General features: G+C 39.4%; 1 protein-coding gene across 6 annotated transcripts in view; it reads right to left on the reverse strand.

Moving 5' to 3' along the window:
- LOC141769876 (calsenilin-like) overlaps nucleotides 1–17,032 on the reverse strand; it is a 63,315-nt gene that overhangs the window by 10,898 nt on the left and 35,385 nt on the right. The window contains exon 1 of one of the 6 annotated variants that reach the window (XM_074639373.1): nucleotides 14,451–14,846. The exons of 2 other annotated variants lie outside the window; for them this stretch is intronic. In XM_074639373.1, the coding sequence (XP_074495474.1) occupies nucleotides 14,451–14,566 (116 nt within the window). In that variant the 5' untranslated portion in view covers nucleotides 14,567–14,846. Of the gene's footprint in view, nucleotides 1–271; nucleotides 494–9,229; nucleotides 10,652–14,450; nucleotides 14,847–17,032 lie in introns of those variants that run through there. 3 more of the 6 variants (XM_074639374.1, XM_074639375.1, XM_074639372.1) reach the window with 3 other exon arrangements.

The raw sequence follows: 17,032 nt of genomic DNA on the forward strand, positions 1-17,032 counted from the left end.
ACGTGAGAGGTGTTATCTCTCCATGGGATTGTCTAACCAGCCTTATTCTTTCAAGTTCAACATAACAGCTTTTGAAATGATCCCAGCTAAACAAAAAAGGTCTATTATTTACACCCTTTGTATCTCACAACGTCTACTCCTCTCATGATTTACAACTTTCCAGACTTGCATCAAACACACAAATATCTCAAGATAAAAGTAAAACAAACGTAGCTCCAGCCTCCTCCTCCTCCTCCTCCTCTTCATCGCCCCTCTCCCAGGTTTGTCTCACCGGTCTCCGTGATGTCGATGAGGCCCAGCAGGTGCATCAGTTTGAGGAACATGATCACCAGGCAGACGATCCCAACCGTCTGGAGTCCCTCCGTCTCCCACCTCACGCTCATCTTCCCCTCTTCTTCTACCTTTCCCTCCAGGGTCCTTCTCTTTTCTTTCCTCTTTTACATAATTAGAATTTTTATTCACCTTTTATTTCAATCCATCGGTCAAACTCTCGCTGCTCTTCTTCGTCTCTCTCCTCTCTTGTCTCTGAAACAGTGTCACTCATCATCATTTTTTTTCCTGCAGTTTCTGTTACTCTATTTAGCTCCCCCCCCCCCCGTCTGCCGTTTTAATTGACTGTCGTCTCCCCCCACCTCCCTCCCCTGCTCTCTCTGGCTCTAATGGATCTTTCAGGATATTCTCCAGAACTAAGCGTAGCGTCTGATGGTCCAACTCCTCTATTAAGGTCAGGTGACGCAGATTATTGCTGTAAAAATCCTTCCCAAAAATCTGCACTACATCGTTAATCCGTGAGAAATCCAATCAGATAGAGAGGAAACTCAGATAGTCTCACATCACACCACTGAGGTTGTTTTGGCACAGTTGGTTTGGGATTCCTCTCGTGAATATTATTCCTCTAGTTGGCGACAAAACTCTTGTTTCTGCAGAACTTTTAGTGCCGTCACTTTATTACAAGTGCTTGAATGTAATAAATCAAGGAAGAATCTGTAAAATAACGAGTTTTCTCTGCGGAACTTGTAGTGCCATCCCTTTATTGAAGGTGTTTGAGCGTAATAATTTCGAGAAATTCTGTAAAATAACAATGTTTTTATGCAAAACCTTGAATGAAAAGTTCTGCAAATTTATTGTTTTTGACATTTATCTGAATTAGGATGTTTTATTTAAATTTTAAGTTTTTTTGTTGTTGTTTTTTTACAGTGCACATGGAGGTTGTTTTGGCACAAGCACACAGTTTGGAATTCCTCTCATGAATATTATTCCCCTAGTTGGCGACAAAACTCTTCTTTCTGCAGAACCTTTGGTGCCGTCACTTTATTGAAGGTGTTTGATCGTAATAATTGAGGGAAATGCTGTAAAATAACGTGTTTTTATGCAAAACCTTAAATGAAAATTTCTGTAATATTATTGTTTTTTTACGGTTTACGTTAATTTTAAGGTTTATGTTAATTTTAAGGTTTATGTTCGGCAGTTGCTGCTGCCAGTCATTTCATCCTTTTTTTATGTTCATGGAGGTTGTTTTGGCACAAGCACACAGTTGGTTTGGGATTCCTCTCATGAATATTATACCTCTATTTGGTGACAAACTCTTGTCAAATAAAAATGATAACCAACACCGACTGATGCAGCTTCCTCCTCTCTTCCCTGCCTCCATCTCACATCTTGTTTTCTGCTAATTAACCTGTGAAACCCAGAGGAACTAGCTGCATTTCTACCTTTTTCATCAAAATAACAAAATAAAAAGACAGCAAGACAATGAATACCGAACCTTTAAATGGATAAAACTACCAACGATTTTAATTATTATTTTCTAAATGTGACACACACGAAACAATTTGCCTCTAAGGCACCAGAGAGAGTGGTGAGAAAAGGTCAACAGGTGTCCTGAATCTCATTTTCCCAGTCAGCTCCGTGATCTACTTTCTAATTGTTGTCTGTCTCTCCTGAGATCTCTAACACAGATTTGATAGTGTGTCACACACTCAACACTCATCATGTAATAAACGCTCCCTCTAGTGGAGAACAATCAGACTACAGGAACTGAGACGGAGCAGCTACAGGAGGTTGAACAGGTGACTTCATCCTTCATTCAATATGTGAAATGTTTTCTAACTCTCAAACTGTACCAATAGAAAAAGACTGATATATTATTTATAGATAGATAGATATATAGATGGATAGATGGTACTTGTACTTTTCTTGAGTATTTCCATTTTCTGCTACTTTATACTTCTACTCCACTACATCTCAGAGGGAAATATTGTACTTTTTAATCAAAACATATGATACACGTTTATGATATGATTCAGTAATGTACTACTTATCTACACAGTATTATATAAAGTATGTAAATTGACTCCAAATTGAATAACTACAACATTAAAATGTATATATTAGTGATAAAAACAGATTAATATAATATTCTATAAGAATATAACACTTTAAAATGAGCTGTTCTGCATAATGAGTAACTTTACTTTTGATACTTTAAGTATAATAATACATCATAATGTATTAGTTTAATGATGACAAATGATGAGATAGATAGACAGGAAGATACAGTAGATAGGTGGAATGTAACCAAGTACGTTTACTCAAGTACTGTATTGTATACTTGTTCTACTATACTTGTACTTGTGTTTCCGCTACTTTATACTTCTACTCTACTACATCTCAGAGGGAAATATTGTACGTTTTACTCCGCTACATTTATTTGACACTTTAACTTCTAGTTAGTTTTTACATAAAAAACATATGATATGCTTTTGTGATATGATGCAGTAATGTACTACTAATCTACCCAGCAATATATAAAGTACGTCAATTGACTCCAAATTGAAGAACTACAACATTAAAATGTATATGTTAGTGATAAAAACAGAATAATATAATATTCTATATGACTACAACACTTTATAAGGAGCCGTTCTGCATAATGACTACTTTTACTTTAGTAATTTATTAGTTTAAAGATGTCAAACAAATGAAGTGCAGTTGAAAGTATAATATTTTTCTCCAAAATGTAACCTAGTAGTAGAGTAAAAGTATACAGTAGCATAACATAGAAAAGAAATACTAAAATTAAGTAGAAGTACAGTAAAACTGTACTAAAGTAAAGTTCTTGAGTTAGTTGAATGATTTATCCGACAAAACATGGAAATGAGCAAACAAGTCACAAATAAAGTAATTAAGCTATTCATTCTTCATCTGTTGTTCAGCCAAGGAGTCCTTACAAGATAGAGAACATACATGTATGTACCTTGGAATAATTTGGCATAGTCTATTTTTCACACCTCTAAAAGTTATAGATTTGTTAGTTTAGAACGTAATCTATGAACTATTATACTGGAGATTTTTGAGAAATTAAAATATTATTCGTTGGACTATTAAGTCTTTTGTGAAAAAAAAAAATTTGTTAATCACCACTTAAATATCCTGCATGAGAGTCAAATGTGGAGTAAAAATACCAGATGTTGGTATCGGCTCAGAATACGTCTCTAAAGACGCGGCTACCTTCTGGCATCAGATGTCGTCCCAAAATAGGACCGAGTTGGACTGAACCCAAAATCGACATCAGAGCAGACCGGACAGAAACAAAAACAATCAAAGGCCGGCGGGTTTGTTTTAGATCAGATCATTGAACTGGATATTAAACACACACAAACACCAAATGATCTTTTCTTGAGTGCTGATGATATAAATAATGCAGCCGATCAGCTCCTGGAGCTGTTTGGGCTGCTGACTGATGAAGGACGTCTTAATGAGCTGCTGATGCTAAATGTAGAAATGTGACTTCAAAGAGTCAAAGATGATCTCCTCCAGACACGTTTTAGTACGTCTGCTTCAACAATTATCTATATTTTGAGTGGAGGGGGTCATAACAGAGTTTGTCTTTATTGGGCATTTGTATAAAATACTTTTAATGTCTTCAATTGTCTGTTTTTATTGTGTTTATGTTTTAATGTTATGATGATGAAAGTAACATGGTACACATCTTAGACCAGCAGGATGACCCCAAAAAAAGGTTTTTAACTGATGCAGAAAAAGTCTGACAATCACTTTTTTCCAACAAGTGGCATTTTAAAGCAACATTAGACCACTAATTTAGTTTCAAAGGGGATATAACGATGCTCCAGGTAGCCAAGATCTCAAAAAGAGTTCAATTTCGTCAATTAGACTCTAAAAACTGTCAAATTTTCTCAGTATTCAAAGAAAAAAAAAAAAATATCACATCACAAAATTTTAAACAAATCAATACATTTGTTGGTCAGTTTTAACAATCAGTCTAAAAAATGTGTATATATATATATATGAAATTGAGAGCGGAAAAGATTAATCAATTAATCATTTAAAGTCAATAAATCAATAAGATAATCAACTGACAACTAATTGGCAACTATGTTGATCATCAGTTAATCGTTTAAGGAATTTTGATGGCACTGTTGATGGTTTTAGCTTCTTAAATGTGAGACTTTGATTGATTTTCCTTGTCTTTCATCATAAAATGAATGAAAATACTTTGGTTTTGGACTGTTCATCATAATAAAAAAAACAATTTGAAGAGAAAGAAGAGATTTTGATGGGTACATTTCACTATTTTTTAATAAACCAAATCATTAATTCATTCATGTCATTAAACCTCTCAAATTCCCAGAAATATTTCAGAGGACATGACCTCACTCCGTGTCCTCAGTCGATGCTACAGATGAATCATTTGGCTAATATCTAACAGGTAAGAAACATCACAAAATGACTGACTGAATCTGAGAGTCTCGATAACGACTGTGATCACCACAAAGCTGACATTTAGAGCAGGGCTGCGTTTAGAGTCTATTTCTAACCAAGGACGACCAACAGAGAGCTCAACATCTGGACTTGGACGGCTTCGTGAGTTACTTTAGACCCATTTACCTACGTGAAGACAGGTGAACATTTAGAGAGAGACAAAAGATGTCAAATATCTGCTGCCAAGTAGTTGCTGAGAAGATGCTGAAGCAGGTGAGATAATGATGCTGCAGTTGGTAAATTAAGTCTCACTGGGAGGTGATGAAGAAGCGAAGACGCAGGATGAGGATTTGGGAGGCTGCTGAGGGATGGCCAGTGTCCTTCAGGGTCCTGGAGGAGTACTCCAGGCTCCATATTTAGGCGGCCTCAGAGAAAGCCTGCTCGATACTGCATGTATAATTGATGTGAGGTAATGCTAAACCGGGGTGTGGGCTCTGCCACAGTGGGAGGAGGAGGAGGAAGAGGGGGAATTTAAGATTGGAGGGATTGAGAGTGATAAATTATGAAAGGACATTACTGGTGTTTTCGTTGAATTTATTACTTATGATGCAGAGCCATATGAGAAGCACTAATGTGCCGACTGGAGCCTTCCTGTAATTGTCTTGGCACGCTGACTGCGCGGCACTCTGACTGGCTGGCCTTCAGCCCAAAACATCTAATCAAAGGGAACGGCATCATTCAGAGAGCAGCGTCTGATGTCTCTTTTACTGTCCCATATGGACACCATCTACCGGCCCAGCAAGGTTTTCTCTCTTAGTTGGCAAAATAAAACATTAACCCATTCACCCTTTCCCCCTCTGATGCCAAACATAGCTTTGCTGGTAGTCCAAAACTTCCAAATATTAAAAATAATGCATAAGTAAGGGATAATGTACAGCGAGCCGGTCATTGTTGTGACCTTGATGGTCTTGCATCGCCCTGAAGGGGTTTATTTCACAACAATGTCCCGCTAGCTGTACGTTATCCCGCTTATTACACAGCTACTTACTTAAAGGGACTGTTTGTAACTTTTTACACGTCTAAATCTACCGGGTCGGGACACATGCGCGCTCGCTTATGCGCACTCGCGTGTGGCTAGAGTCTCTCCTCCTCTGCCTGCTTGCCTTCACTCACACACTGCGCTCGTTCTCCCTCCACCTCTAGACGTGCATGCACGCTCACTCCACACTGCAGAAGAGTTAGTTTAGCTCTGAGAATATCTAGTGAATGTACAGTGGACGTTTGTGCAGAAATAACTGCTGCAGCTCCTCCAGACCAACAGAGGTTTTCTGTGTCTTGTGAAGTGACGGGGCTCCGCAGCGAGAAACGTTATCAGCGGGGCTGAAGCAGCAAGAGAAGCGTTACCGTCTCTGACCGGGTGCCGGTGTCTCCCCTATTCTCGGCTGCGGTCGGAGGCGATAACGTTTCTCTTCCTGCTTCAGCCTCAAAGCCAACACTAGGATCAGCAGTGATTCATGGGGAGACCTTCGTCTGGTCAGCTAACATTACTGCCAAGCAGGTGAAATATAGAGTGATATTGTGGTTTTAGCTGACGTGTGTCACCTCACTGTTTTGAGCAATGCTCGTTCATGTCTAGGTAGAGCGAGCAAGCGCGAGCCCGACGCTGACTTTCGTTGGCTTAACGGCCACAGGTGTTGCTGTTAACAAGCATTTCTGAAAGTTACAAATAGTCCCTTTAAGAAATCAATAATTTGACACAAAAACGGTGCACCAGAGTCCGACATCAGAACTGCGTCCATAGCAACGGTCTGTTATACATAGCAACGGTCTGCTATAAAGAAATAACAGAATGCTGTGATTGACCAATCAGAATCGAGTATTCACCAAAGCCATGCAACACATACATGTAACAACAGGTCAGCTTCATAAACCCCTTGGCCACTCTTTTTTTATTTATTTATTTATTTTTGCAGGGACAATGCTAAAGTGGTAATTTCTAAATGTTGTCCCCTTTGGCCAGATGTTAATTTAGCTTTTAAAACATTAAAGTTAGTACACCACATCTCTGTTTTATTTATTATCACTCTTATAATGTGTCTGTATTTTATGACGCGCTCTTGTCTTTTAGTGTGAAGCACTTTGTGATGTATGACCTATTCAAGACAGTGTATATAAATACAGTTTACTTTAGTACAGGAGGCGATGTGGAAAAGTAATGACTTGGTCACAGTGGTAGAAGTAAAACTTTAAATAATACAATACAAACGTAAAACTCCATAAGAATTATCAGCAGAGCATACTTTGGTACCGGTGCAGTAGAGTGGCTCCTGTCAAAATGTTAGATTAATTAAATGAGATTATATTTATATATATATATATATATATTATTGGTTTATTATGATCACTGATGCATTAACATGTAGTTCAACATGTTTGCGGTTCTTCTACAATTAGAGATGCAATGGCAATTTTTTTATTTTTTTATTAAAACTCAGCTACTATACTATAGGTATTATTATACATCAGTTTAACTTAAAGGAAATGTGAGTCATGGATGATAATGATAGTTAGAAGTGTAAAAATAAAGGAAACAAGTAATTAAAAGTACTAGAAGAGCCAAGTCTCTCCTACGATCCAAAATGATAATCATAATATAATTATAATAATTTGTTTACGTTAGTGACAATGCTTCTTTCAGATAATCCGGTGTGTTTTTAAGCATTTTATTTAGCTTAAGAAGTAGAAGAAGGAACACTTCATCTTTCAGTTTATCACCAAATTTGGAAAAAACAGCAACATTAGGTAATTTTTTCTTTTACCAAAATGTTTCTATAAAGACGACATCACTAGAGTTTAATAGATACAACTAGAAGGTTATCACTTTGCTTTCACTTTACCTCTCTATTTAGCATTTATGAGCAGTACATAAACATTTAATAACACTATAATGTAGTTGTAAGCAGATATAAGTGTTTATTAATGTATTTGTCAACAACTATAACTCATCCTGTGGAGGCCGGTGTATAAAACGATAATGACAACATAGTAAAACTCAGTTGTCATAATATAAAATGTGTCTTCACAGCAGACTTTATTATAATGAATTAGGGCGATAATAACGCGTTAATGCAAAATCATCTTAACGCCACTAATTTCTTTAATGCATTAACGCAATCAATCTGTCAGAGGTTGTAGCGGGCTCAGTTTTAAAACTAGAGTGAAGATACTGTTATCATATAAAACTAGAAAACCTAAAGAATCCATTGGTACCAACCATGTCATACTAGTTTGTCACAAAGGAGGTTAAATAACGCTCCAAACGTATGCTAAATTTTGACAAGGAAAAACTGTCATGGCCATTTTCAAAGGGATCCCTTGACCTTAACCCTAACAGCATATTTTGTATGCTAAATGCAGTACCTGTGAGGGTTTCTGGACAATATTTGTCACTGTTTTGTGTCGTAAATCGATTTCCAATAATAAATATATACATACATTTGCATAAAGAAAGCATGTTTGTCAACTCCCATGTTGCTAAGAGTGTTAAATACTTGATAAATCTCCCTTTAAGGTACATTTTGAACAGATAAAAAAAATCTTAATTTGATTAATTTGAGATTAATCGAGATTAACTATTTTAATCGAGTGACAGCCCCATTAATAATATTAATAAACACATAAAACATCTTTATATCTGTGTATAACTACATTATAATGTGTTATAGTACTTTTAGTACATGTTTATATAGTGCTTACACAGTAGATGTTAAATAGGGGACTCGCAGATCATTTGGAGCCAGTAGCCAGATTATTTTTCTATTTTTCAGTTCAGTGATTCAGAGTGTCCTGTTGTTCTGCAGCACAGCCTGGCTCAGTAGTATATCTGTAGAACTAAACTTTATAACCAAATCAAAATGTGTGTGAAGATCATTGGCCAACCTGTGACAGCCCCCTTTCAAGCAGCTCACAACAAGAGTATGCTCAGACTGGCCAACAGCATCTCTTCTGATCCCTTACTGGTTTTAAATGGGGAATATCAACTTCTGCCCTCCAAGAGGCGATTCAGAGTCCCTACTGTACATTTAACCTGCATCAGGCTAAAGAACGCTTTTGTCCATCAGTCCATCTTGTTGCTAAATAATAATGAATGTGCTGCTAAAGACATGTAAATCCAGAGGACAGATGGTCATTTTGTAATGGGTTGTGTATTAATAATTGTGATGTGTTCTGTTTTTTTCCTGGTGGGTCTTACTTGTCTGTCTGTCTATGGTAACAGTATGTCTATTGGATGTGTACTTTTCTTAAACTGAGCTGCCTATGGATGCAAAATGAACTTCAGTGCAAACTGACAATAAAGTTGTATCGTATCGTATCGTAACGTATCGTATCGTATCGTATCGTAACGTATCGTATCGTATCGTATCGTATCGTATCGTATCGTAAAGTGAAGTGTAGTGGTGAGTCATCATAAGTAGAGCCAGTAGAGGGGCCACAGGTGGGCCCTTACCTTCAAATGAGGACATGGGCTCCAAGATGCCAAACTGCTTGAGAACCGCCATAAAGAGGATGATGACCACGCCGATGGCGAACAGCTCCATGCCCTGGATCCCCATGACTTCAGAACGGGGGCCCACTCAGGGCCAAGCCTGCACAGGAAGGCCTGGCCCCGAGGAGACAGACGAAACGAAGCCTGGGTAGTAGCGCTGGGCCGGAGGGGGGGGAGTCAACAACAAGTGCTTTCAACGGAGCCGAGCCAAGAAGTGACAGGAATCAAGGCTGGTTGGTGGCGTAGATTGCATGAGGTTTGTTTCCAGGCCCGGGAGACAGCATGAGAACCAGGGCCAGCGGGCTGGACGGAGGCCGCTCTAATGTCAACACTGATGCCGAAATGGAAAATATGTCGGAGCCGACATATATGGAAAACCTCCCTCTCTGCACCCATGAGGAGGGAAAATGGGGGTTGTGTCATGAGCCATTTATTACGGTGCATTAAAGGAGACGTTTAGAGTCACTTTCCAGGCTTTTTCCTCCACGGTGCACACTCACTCTCTCCGGGGGCTCGGACTGGCAAACGACACGACAAGTTACTGCTCACCCTCTTAATCCAAACAGCTATTATCAGTCCTCACGTCATAGTTTACGCTCATGAATCACATCTTTTTTAGATGAAAGTGTCTTTTGGGCAAAGAATTTGGTGCATTTACATGATTTTGATCCCATTATGTGGGAGAAAGTCTGGGGTCTTCTCATCTTCTCAGCATTAGCAATTATCAATAAATCACCCCATTATATGCACCGACGACAACAAACAAACTCTTTATCTGTAAGATGAGGACAATCTGAGCAGCTTCTGCTCACAATATTTAGATGAGATAATGTTTTAAAAGAAAAAAGTCCAGATACAAAAATCTGAAAAAAGTGAAAAGGCTGCCCTGCTCAAATAATAATAAAAAATGATAATGCATTTACTTATGCAGCCAAATAACCACTTTCCATCAGTAATCCTGTAGTCCAACAAACACCTTTCAGCCCAGACTTAATTTAACCGTCAATAGTTAACTTTAGGTCCGGCGTCGCCGTCCCGTCCACTTCACCGTCTGTCCAATTCCAGGTCCAGATATGGAAGAGTATGGCCCTGGAGAGAAGGCACTTAGAGCAGCAGCAGCGTCCAGAGAGGGAAATCCTGAGAAACCCAGAGGATCTGTGGGAATGAAACCTCCTCCCCCCCGGTGTCTACCTCCTCCGCACATACTTTTCCATCACTCCCCTCTCTCTCTCTCTCTGCAGCTTCCTCAGTTTATCTGTTGCTGCTTCTAGTTGGAACTTTTCCTCCCTCGACTCACTCGGTCAGCGCTCACTCTCCGGCTGAGGTTTAAAAACTGAAGCCACCCTAAAACCTCCACCCATCCTGTCCTCCTTGTGGTCTCTCCTTACTCCACCGCACTCCTCCTTTTTCCTCAGTCTGTCCATCTGATTCGCCTTTGCGCCCCTGGAGCTTGCCTCCTCCTCCTCCTTCTCCTCCTCCTCCTCCTCCTCCTCCCTCCATCCCCTCTGTCATTCCATAACTTTGGCCAACCGCAGACTTTCTCTCCTCCTCTGCTCGGCTCCCTCTTTCCTGCAAAGTGTCCCTCCTTTCTCCACCACATCCACCTCTTCAGGGGCGGGTAAAGAAATGTTTGTCCTGGGGGGACGAGACACAGCGGTAAAGACGGGGGACACGTTTGTAAAATGTGTAAAAATTTGTTAAGACTCGCATTTAAAGCCCTGGTTCTTTGCAGGTTCTTTGCAATAACTGTGATGAAATTAACGCTAAATAAACAACTTTATATATTTTAGTATGAATAATATCAATTTTGTGTCTCTTTGTGGTCGCTTTGTGACTCTTTGTGGTTGTTATGCGCCACTTTGTGGTTGTTTAGCATCTCTTTGTCATCGCTTTGCGCTCCTTGTAGTCATTTTGCATTTCTTTGTCGTTGCTTTGCGCCACTTTCTGGTTGTGCTGCATCTCTTTGTGGTCGTTTTGTGCCTGTTTATAGTCACTTTGTGCCTCTTTGTTGTCGCTGTGCACCTTTTTGTGGTTGTTTTGCATCTCTTTGTGGTCGTTGAGCATTTCTTTGTCGTCGCTTTGCGCCTCTGAGGTTGTTTTGCATTTTTTTATGGTCGTTTTGAATTTCTTTGTCGTCGCTTTGCGTCTCTTTGAGGTTGTTTTGTGCCTCTTTGTGGTTGTTTTGTGCCTCTTTGACATCACTTTGCGCCTCTTTGTGGTCGTATTGCATTTCTATGTCGTCACTTTGCGTCACTTTGTGGTCGTGTTCTATCTCTTTTTCATCACTTTGCTTCTCCTTCTGGTCGTTTTGCTGCACTTTGAAGTCATTTTGCGTTTCTTTGTGGTTGTTTTGTGCCTCTTTTTAGTCATTTTGTGTGTCGCTTTAGTTAACTTGCTTCTCGTCTTGCTTCTGATTTGCATCTTTGTGGTTGTTTTGCGTCTCCTTGTAGTCATTTGATTGACTTTCCAACAAGAAATGTTAGCAGTCACTTCATCCAGATGTTCTGGTCTGAGGCCTGAGTCCAGCATGTCATCCACAGCGGGGCTTTACAGACCGCAGCTCATTGACTTTGACATTGCAGTTCACTTTTGCAGCTGTATGCTGGAGTTACTAAGACTACAAAGTCAACGAGCGATGAACTGTTCTCGAAAATACCGGGAGCCAAGCAATCAAGCACGTGTGGGCGTGCCCACATACACACTGACACACAGAGATCAAATAGCAGGGACACCTCTGGGGACTCTCCCCACACTTCAACTCCCCCTTAACCCTGAATATTATAAATGTATTATTATATTATCAATGTCTCAAACTCATAATTAATCCTTGAATATGTGCAACAGTTTGTCATAGATAAAAATGTGGTTGTGTGTTTGGAGGAGGATAACTGATGACGCTGCACTTGCTAATGCATCGAGATAAGATGGGGAATGTGTGTGTGTGTGTGTGTGTGTGTGTGTGTGTGTGTGTGTGTGTGTGTGTGTGTGTGTGTGTGTGTGTGTGTGTATGTGTGTGTGTGTGTGTGTGTGTGTTTGTGTGTTTGTGTGTGTTTGTGTGAGTGTGTGTGTGTTAATGCATTGACTTGGTTGGAGATAGGAGACACAGATGAGAGGCCAGAGTGAGAGGGATCGATATCTTTGTGGTGAGGCGGTGGCAGTGGAGCTTTCCCTCTCTTCTTTCTCTGCCTCTCACACTTTACCAGAAAAATCTAAATCAACCATTAGTAATAAAATCACAAATCTATTTTCAGTCTCTACCGTAACTATTCTTTAGTAAGCCAGAGCCTCTGGTGTCTATCTTTACAGCGGGTGAAGGTCAAATTTACATTTCAGTTACCACCTTGTGGCGGCGAGTGGATCAGGTGACGACAGGAATCCACACATTAAAAAACACACACACTATGCATGTAGGTATGTGGGCATTATGTGATGCTTTAGGGGTGTTTTTTGGGTGTATTTATGTGCATTTAAGTTTGTTCTCTTGTATATCGATGCTAGTGTCTATTGTGTGTGTGCATGTGTGTGTGTGATCGTTCCTCTGGGCAGGCAATTAGGACACTAACAGGTTTTTAAAAGGTAGGCTTGGCGCTGCCTGCTGACACAACAGTCAGTAAAGAGGAAAGAGGGAGAGAGGATCCAGACGGTTTCCTCTCGGTCGGACACATCAGCAAAGATCAACTCGGTCTTCACCACAGCCGGAGGGGAAGAGATGTACACATGTCACTTAAACGTGTCGAGGCATTCGTAAAAAAATCATGAGAAATTACAGCTGTAATATTCTACAACGATACAATATTCTCACATATTTAAATACAGCTCATTATTGTTCGCTCGTGTAACACATAAATGATTCAACCTGCAGCCACAATCTAAAAACTTGATGTTTGTTATTATAGGTATTTTTTAGAGGTCTTTTGAGCTTTTACTTTTTCACTTTGTCGTTGCTTTGCGCCTCTTTGTGGCTGTTTTGCGTCTCTTTGTCGTCGCTCTGTACCTCTTTGTGACTGTTTTGCGCCTCTTTGTGGTCGTTTTTTGACTCTTTATGGCTGTTTTGCGTCTCTTTGTCGTCGCTTTGCAACTCTTTGTGGGGTTTTTTCGTCTCTATCTAGGCGTTTTGCCTCTTTTTGTGACTGTTTTGCGACTCTTTGTAGTCGTTTTTGCGCCTCTTTGTAAGTGTTTTGTGTCTCTATGTGAGTTTTTTGTGACTATGTGGTCGTTTTGCGACTCTTTTTGGTCGTTTTGTGCATCTTTGTGGTTGTTTTGCATCTCTTTGTGGTCGTTTTGTGTCTCTTTGTTGTCACTTTGCACCTCTTTGTGGTGTATTGCATCTCTTTGTGGTCACGTTATGCATCTTTGTGGTTGTTTTGCATCTCTTTGTGGTCCCTTTGTGCCTCTTTGTGGTCGTTTTGCGCATCTTTGTGGTCGTTTTGCACATTTTAACTTTTACTTAAATAAAAGCATCAATTCCACCATTTCATGGCAACGTAATCCATTAAAAGTAAAAGTCCTGTATTCAAAATGTCTTATAGACATTTCTCCCCAAACAATCCAGCCTGATTTATTTGGTATCTTTGGAAACTTTGTGATATCCACTTTTAAAATATAGTTCTGTAGGTTTTACCAAAGTTCAGATAAACAACATGACTTCATAATGATTGCATGATTGAGTAGTTTAATGTATATCGATGAACCGATGTATGCTACTTTATAAACTTACTATATGTTTTGTAAATGAAATCTTAATCTGAAACGTAACTAGTAACACAGCTGTCAAATAAATAAAGACATTGCACAGTAAATGTACTTAGTTATGGTGTACTATTCTTCTGGGAAACATCTTCTAGAGTATAAGAGAAGTAATGTGTTTAATGTTTGTGGGAACAGTGATTCCCATCATTACTGAACTGACACTGAAAAAAAACAACCCAAAGAAACTGATTTCTACTCCCGAGGAAAGGATTAGATAGACCTGAACACACTGTTTGACTATAAAGTGATTTCTGGGAAGTTTAGTGCAAACACACCACAAACCTGCTCACTAATCACCAAAGACACGACCAAACACGACTCCTGTGGATTTCCGCTTTGCCAAGAAGAAGTAAGAGTGACAAAAATAAAGAGAGTGATGGAGTGAATGGAGTAGACGAAAGAGTGAATGAAGAAACAGAAGGAGAAACCATACGAGTGCCTACCTGAGCGGTGGTACCTGGCTGCGCTGTGGCCGCAGGGAGTGAGGCAGCTGGGCCGAGAGAGTCGCCTCCTGGCCTCCACAGACAGAGCGGCCATCATAGCTCCCATAATGCAGCTGAACTACCACAACAACGAGGCTAACGCGGGCTAACAGGCTGCTCTGAAATACTCTGAATACCGCCGGATTAGACCAAAGTCTAACAAGACACGATTCCAGACTTTAAAAGACTTTCGGGAATGCTCAGTCACGGAGATCAATACAGACAAAGTGCTTTAAAATTGCTGAGCTGCTAAGCTTGAACTCTCTCGAAGAATCTCAGAGCAAAGCTGGAAAGTCTGACTATCGTGTGCCAGCAAATGCGACTGTCTGGTGGAAAAGGTGACAGGTGAGAGAGTTTTCCAGTGTGTGTGCACGTGCCTTTGTCAGAGGCTACATTTCAAAATCTGTTTGAGTTCGTGACACCCCATCACAGTGAGAAGAGAGAGATGAAAAAGCAGACGGGATCAAACATCACTGCAGAGCTTCTGACCTTTCACATCACACACATCACACACACCTCCTCGTTTCTTTTTTATTTAATCCTGTCTGTCTCACTCCCTCTCATCTGATCGGGGTCCACATAGAAGCATGACTATATAACTCCTATATACTGTCTCTGATATACAAAGTACTACAAACAAGTCTCCATTATCTCCCACTGCAGACAATCACAAGTGCAGTATGGGTGGGAAATACAGATAAAATACTGTATTTCATTATTTGTAATGATGTCACAATATCAATATATATTTTCTGGAAAAATCTATTAAAGTTTTCTTTTAAACAAAGAAAGTAATGTTTACATTCTTCAGGAAGTTACTACTCCCGGCCAAGAAATCCCCCGATTTGACTGTTATCAGGCCATTAAATAGGTGTTATCAGTCGCTATAAGCACCATAGATGTGGGTCATTGGGGACCTACTACACCTACTATGTTGTAAAAGTTAAAGTGAAACTTAAAAGCAACGCGTTCTAACATGTAAAACTGAAGGAAACGTCGCGTTTTGAACACAAATACAAAGGCTTCTTTAGGTTTAGGCAACAAAACTACAACTTCTTTAGGTTTAGGCAATAAAACTACAACTTCTTTAAGTTTAGGCAACAAAACTACAACTTCTTCAGGTTTATAGGCAACAAAACTACAACTTCTTTAGGTTTAGGCAATAAAACTAGAACTTCACTTCTTTAGGTTTATAGGCAACAAAACTACAACTTCTTTAGGTTTAGGCAACAAAACTACAACTTCTTCAGGTGTAGGCAGTAAAACTACAACTTCTTCAGGTGTAGGCAGTAAAACTACAACTTCTTTAGGTTTAGGTATTAAAACTACAACTTCTTTAGGTTTAGGCAGTACAACTACAACTTCACTTCTTTAGGTTTATAGGCAACAAAACTACAACTTCTTTAGGTTTAGGCAGTAAAACTACAACTTCTTTAGGTTTAGGCAGTACAACTACAACTTCACTTCTTTAGGTTTATAGGCAACAAAACTACAACTTCTTTAGGTTTAGGCAGTAAAACTACAACTTCTTTAGGTTTTGGCAGTAAAACTACAACTTCTTTAGGTTTTGGCATTAAAACTACAACTTTGTTAGGTTTTGGCAGTAAAACTACAACTTCTTTAGGTTTAGGCATTAAAACTACAACTTCTTTAGGTTTAGGCAGTACAACTACAACTTATTTAGGTTTAGGCAATACAACTACAACTTATTTAGGTTTAGGACAAAAAAAAACAGTTAAGTAGGGGAAAACATTGTGTTTTGGGTTAAAATAACTATGTACACAAAGACAACTACACATTGTTGGTTTCATGCGGGATGCAAACTCCGGTCTCCTGGGTGAAAACTCTGTGTTTTGTGTCCCGTCCATGGGATAATGTACTAATTTGACAGCTAGTCTACACTTTTGTGAATCCAGGTTTGTTGTTACTGTAGTAATTCATTTTCACAATAACTTTGGTCTAACTCTTGTTTATGGTATCTCATCCTTTTCTGTTTTCTCAGTTTCACATTTGCTAAAAGACCAACTGTTGTCTTCAGCCTTTATTAGAAGTAGGTTTAGCTGACTTTTAAAACAGAGAGGTCAAATATTCATGTATTCATACAGATTCCTTCATGTGGGCCTGTATGACCAAAGATTCACTTGATTGTGTTTTGTTAATGACAAGAACAGGATACACATCTGGAAACAGTAGAAAGACCTGGCACCATGCCACCAGAAACACCATGAAACACAAACTCTGTCAACAACAACACCAACACCTACCACTGCTGTGAAAGTATGATGAAGGCAAGTATGCTTTTAGCTGTTACACTTTAGATCTGCATTACCCAGAAAGTGGCAATGAAATTGGCAGTCGAGGGTTATTATGGGTTCCATTTCTATCTGGAAGTGAGTCAAGATATGCTCATTACGACAACACAATATATTGATGAGTCACTCGAAGCATGTCGGGTACAGGTTATTTGTATGGATCCACACACTTGACATGAACAGACTCAAAGAGCTTCATCACTCTCTATCAGGCCAGAACA

Source organism: Sebastes fasciatus, chromosome 6 (genome assembly GCF_043250625.1).
Source record: "Sebastes fasciatus isolate fSebFas1 chromosome 6, fSebFas1.pri, whole genome shotgun sequence".
In the NCBI taxonomy this organism is placed as follows: domain Eukaryota; kingdom Metazoa; phylum Chordata; class Actinopteri; order Perciformes; family Sebastidae; genus Sebastes; species Sebastes fasciatus.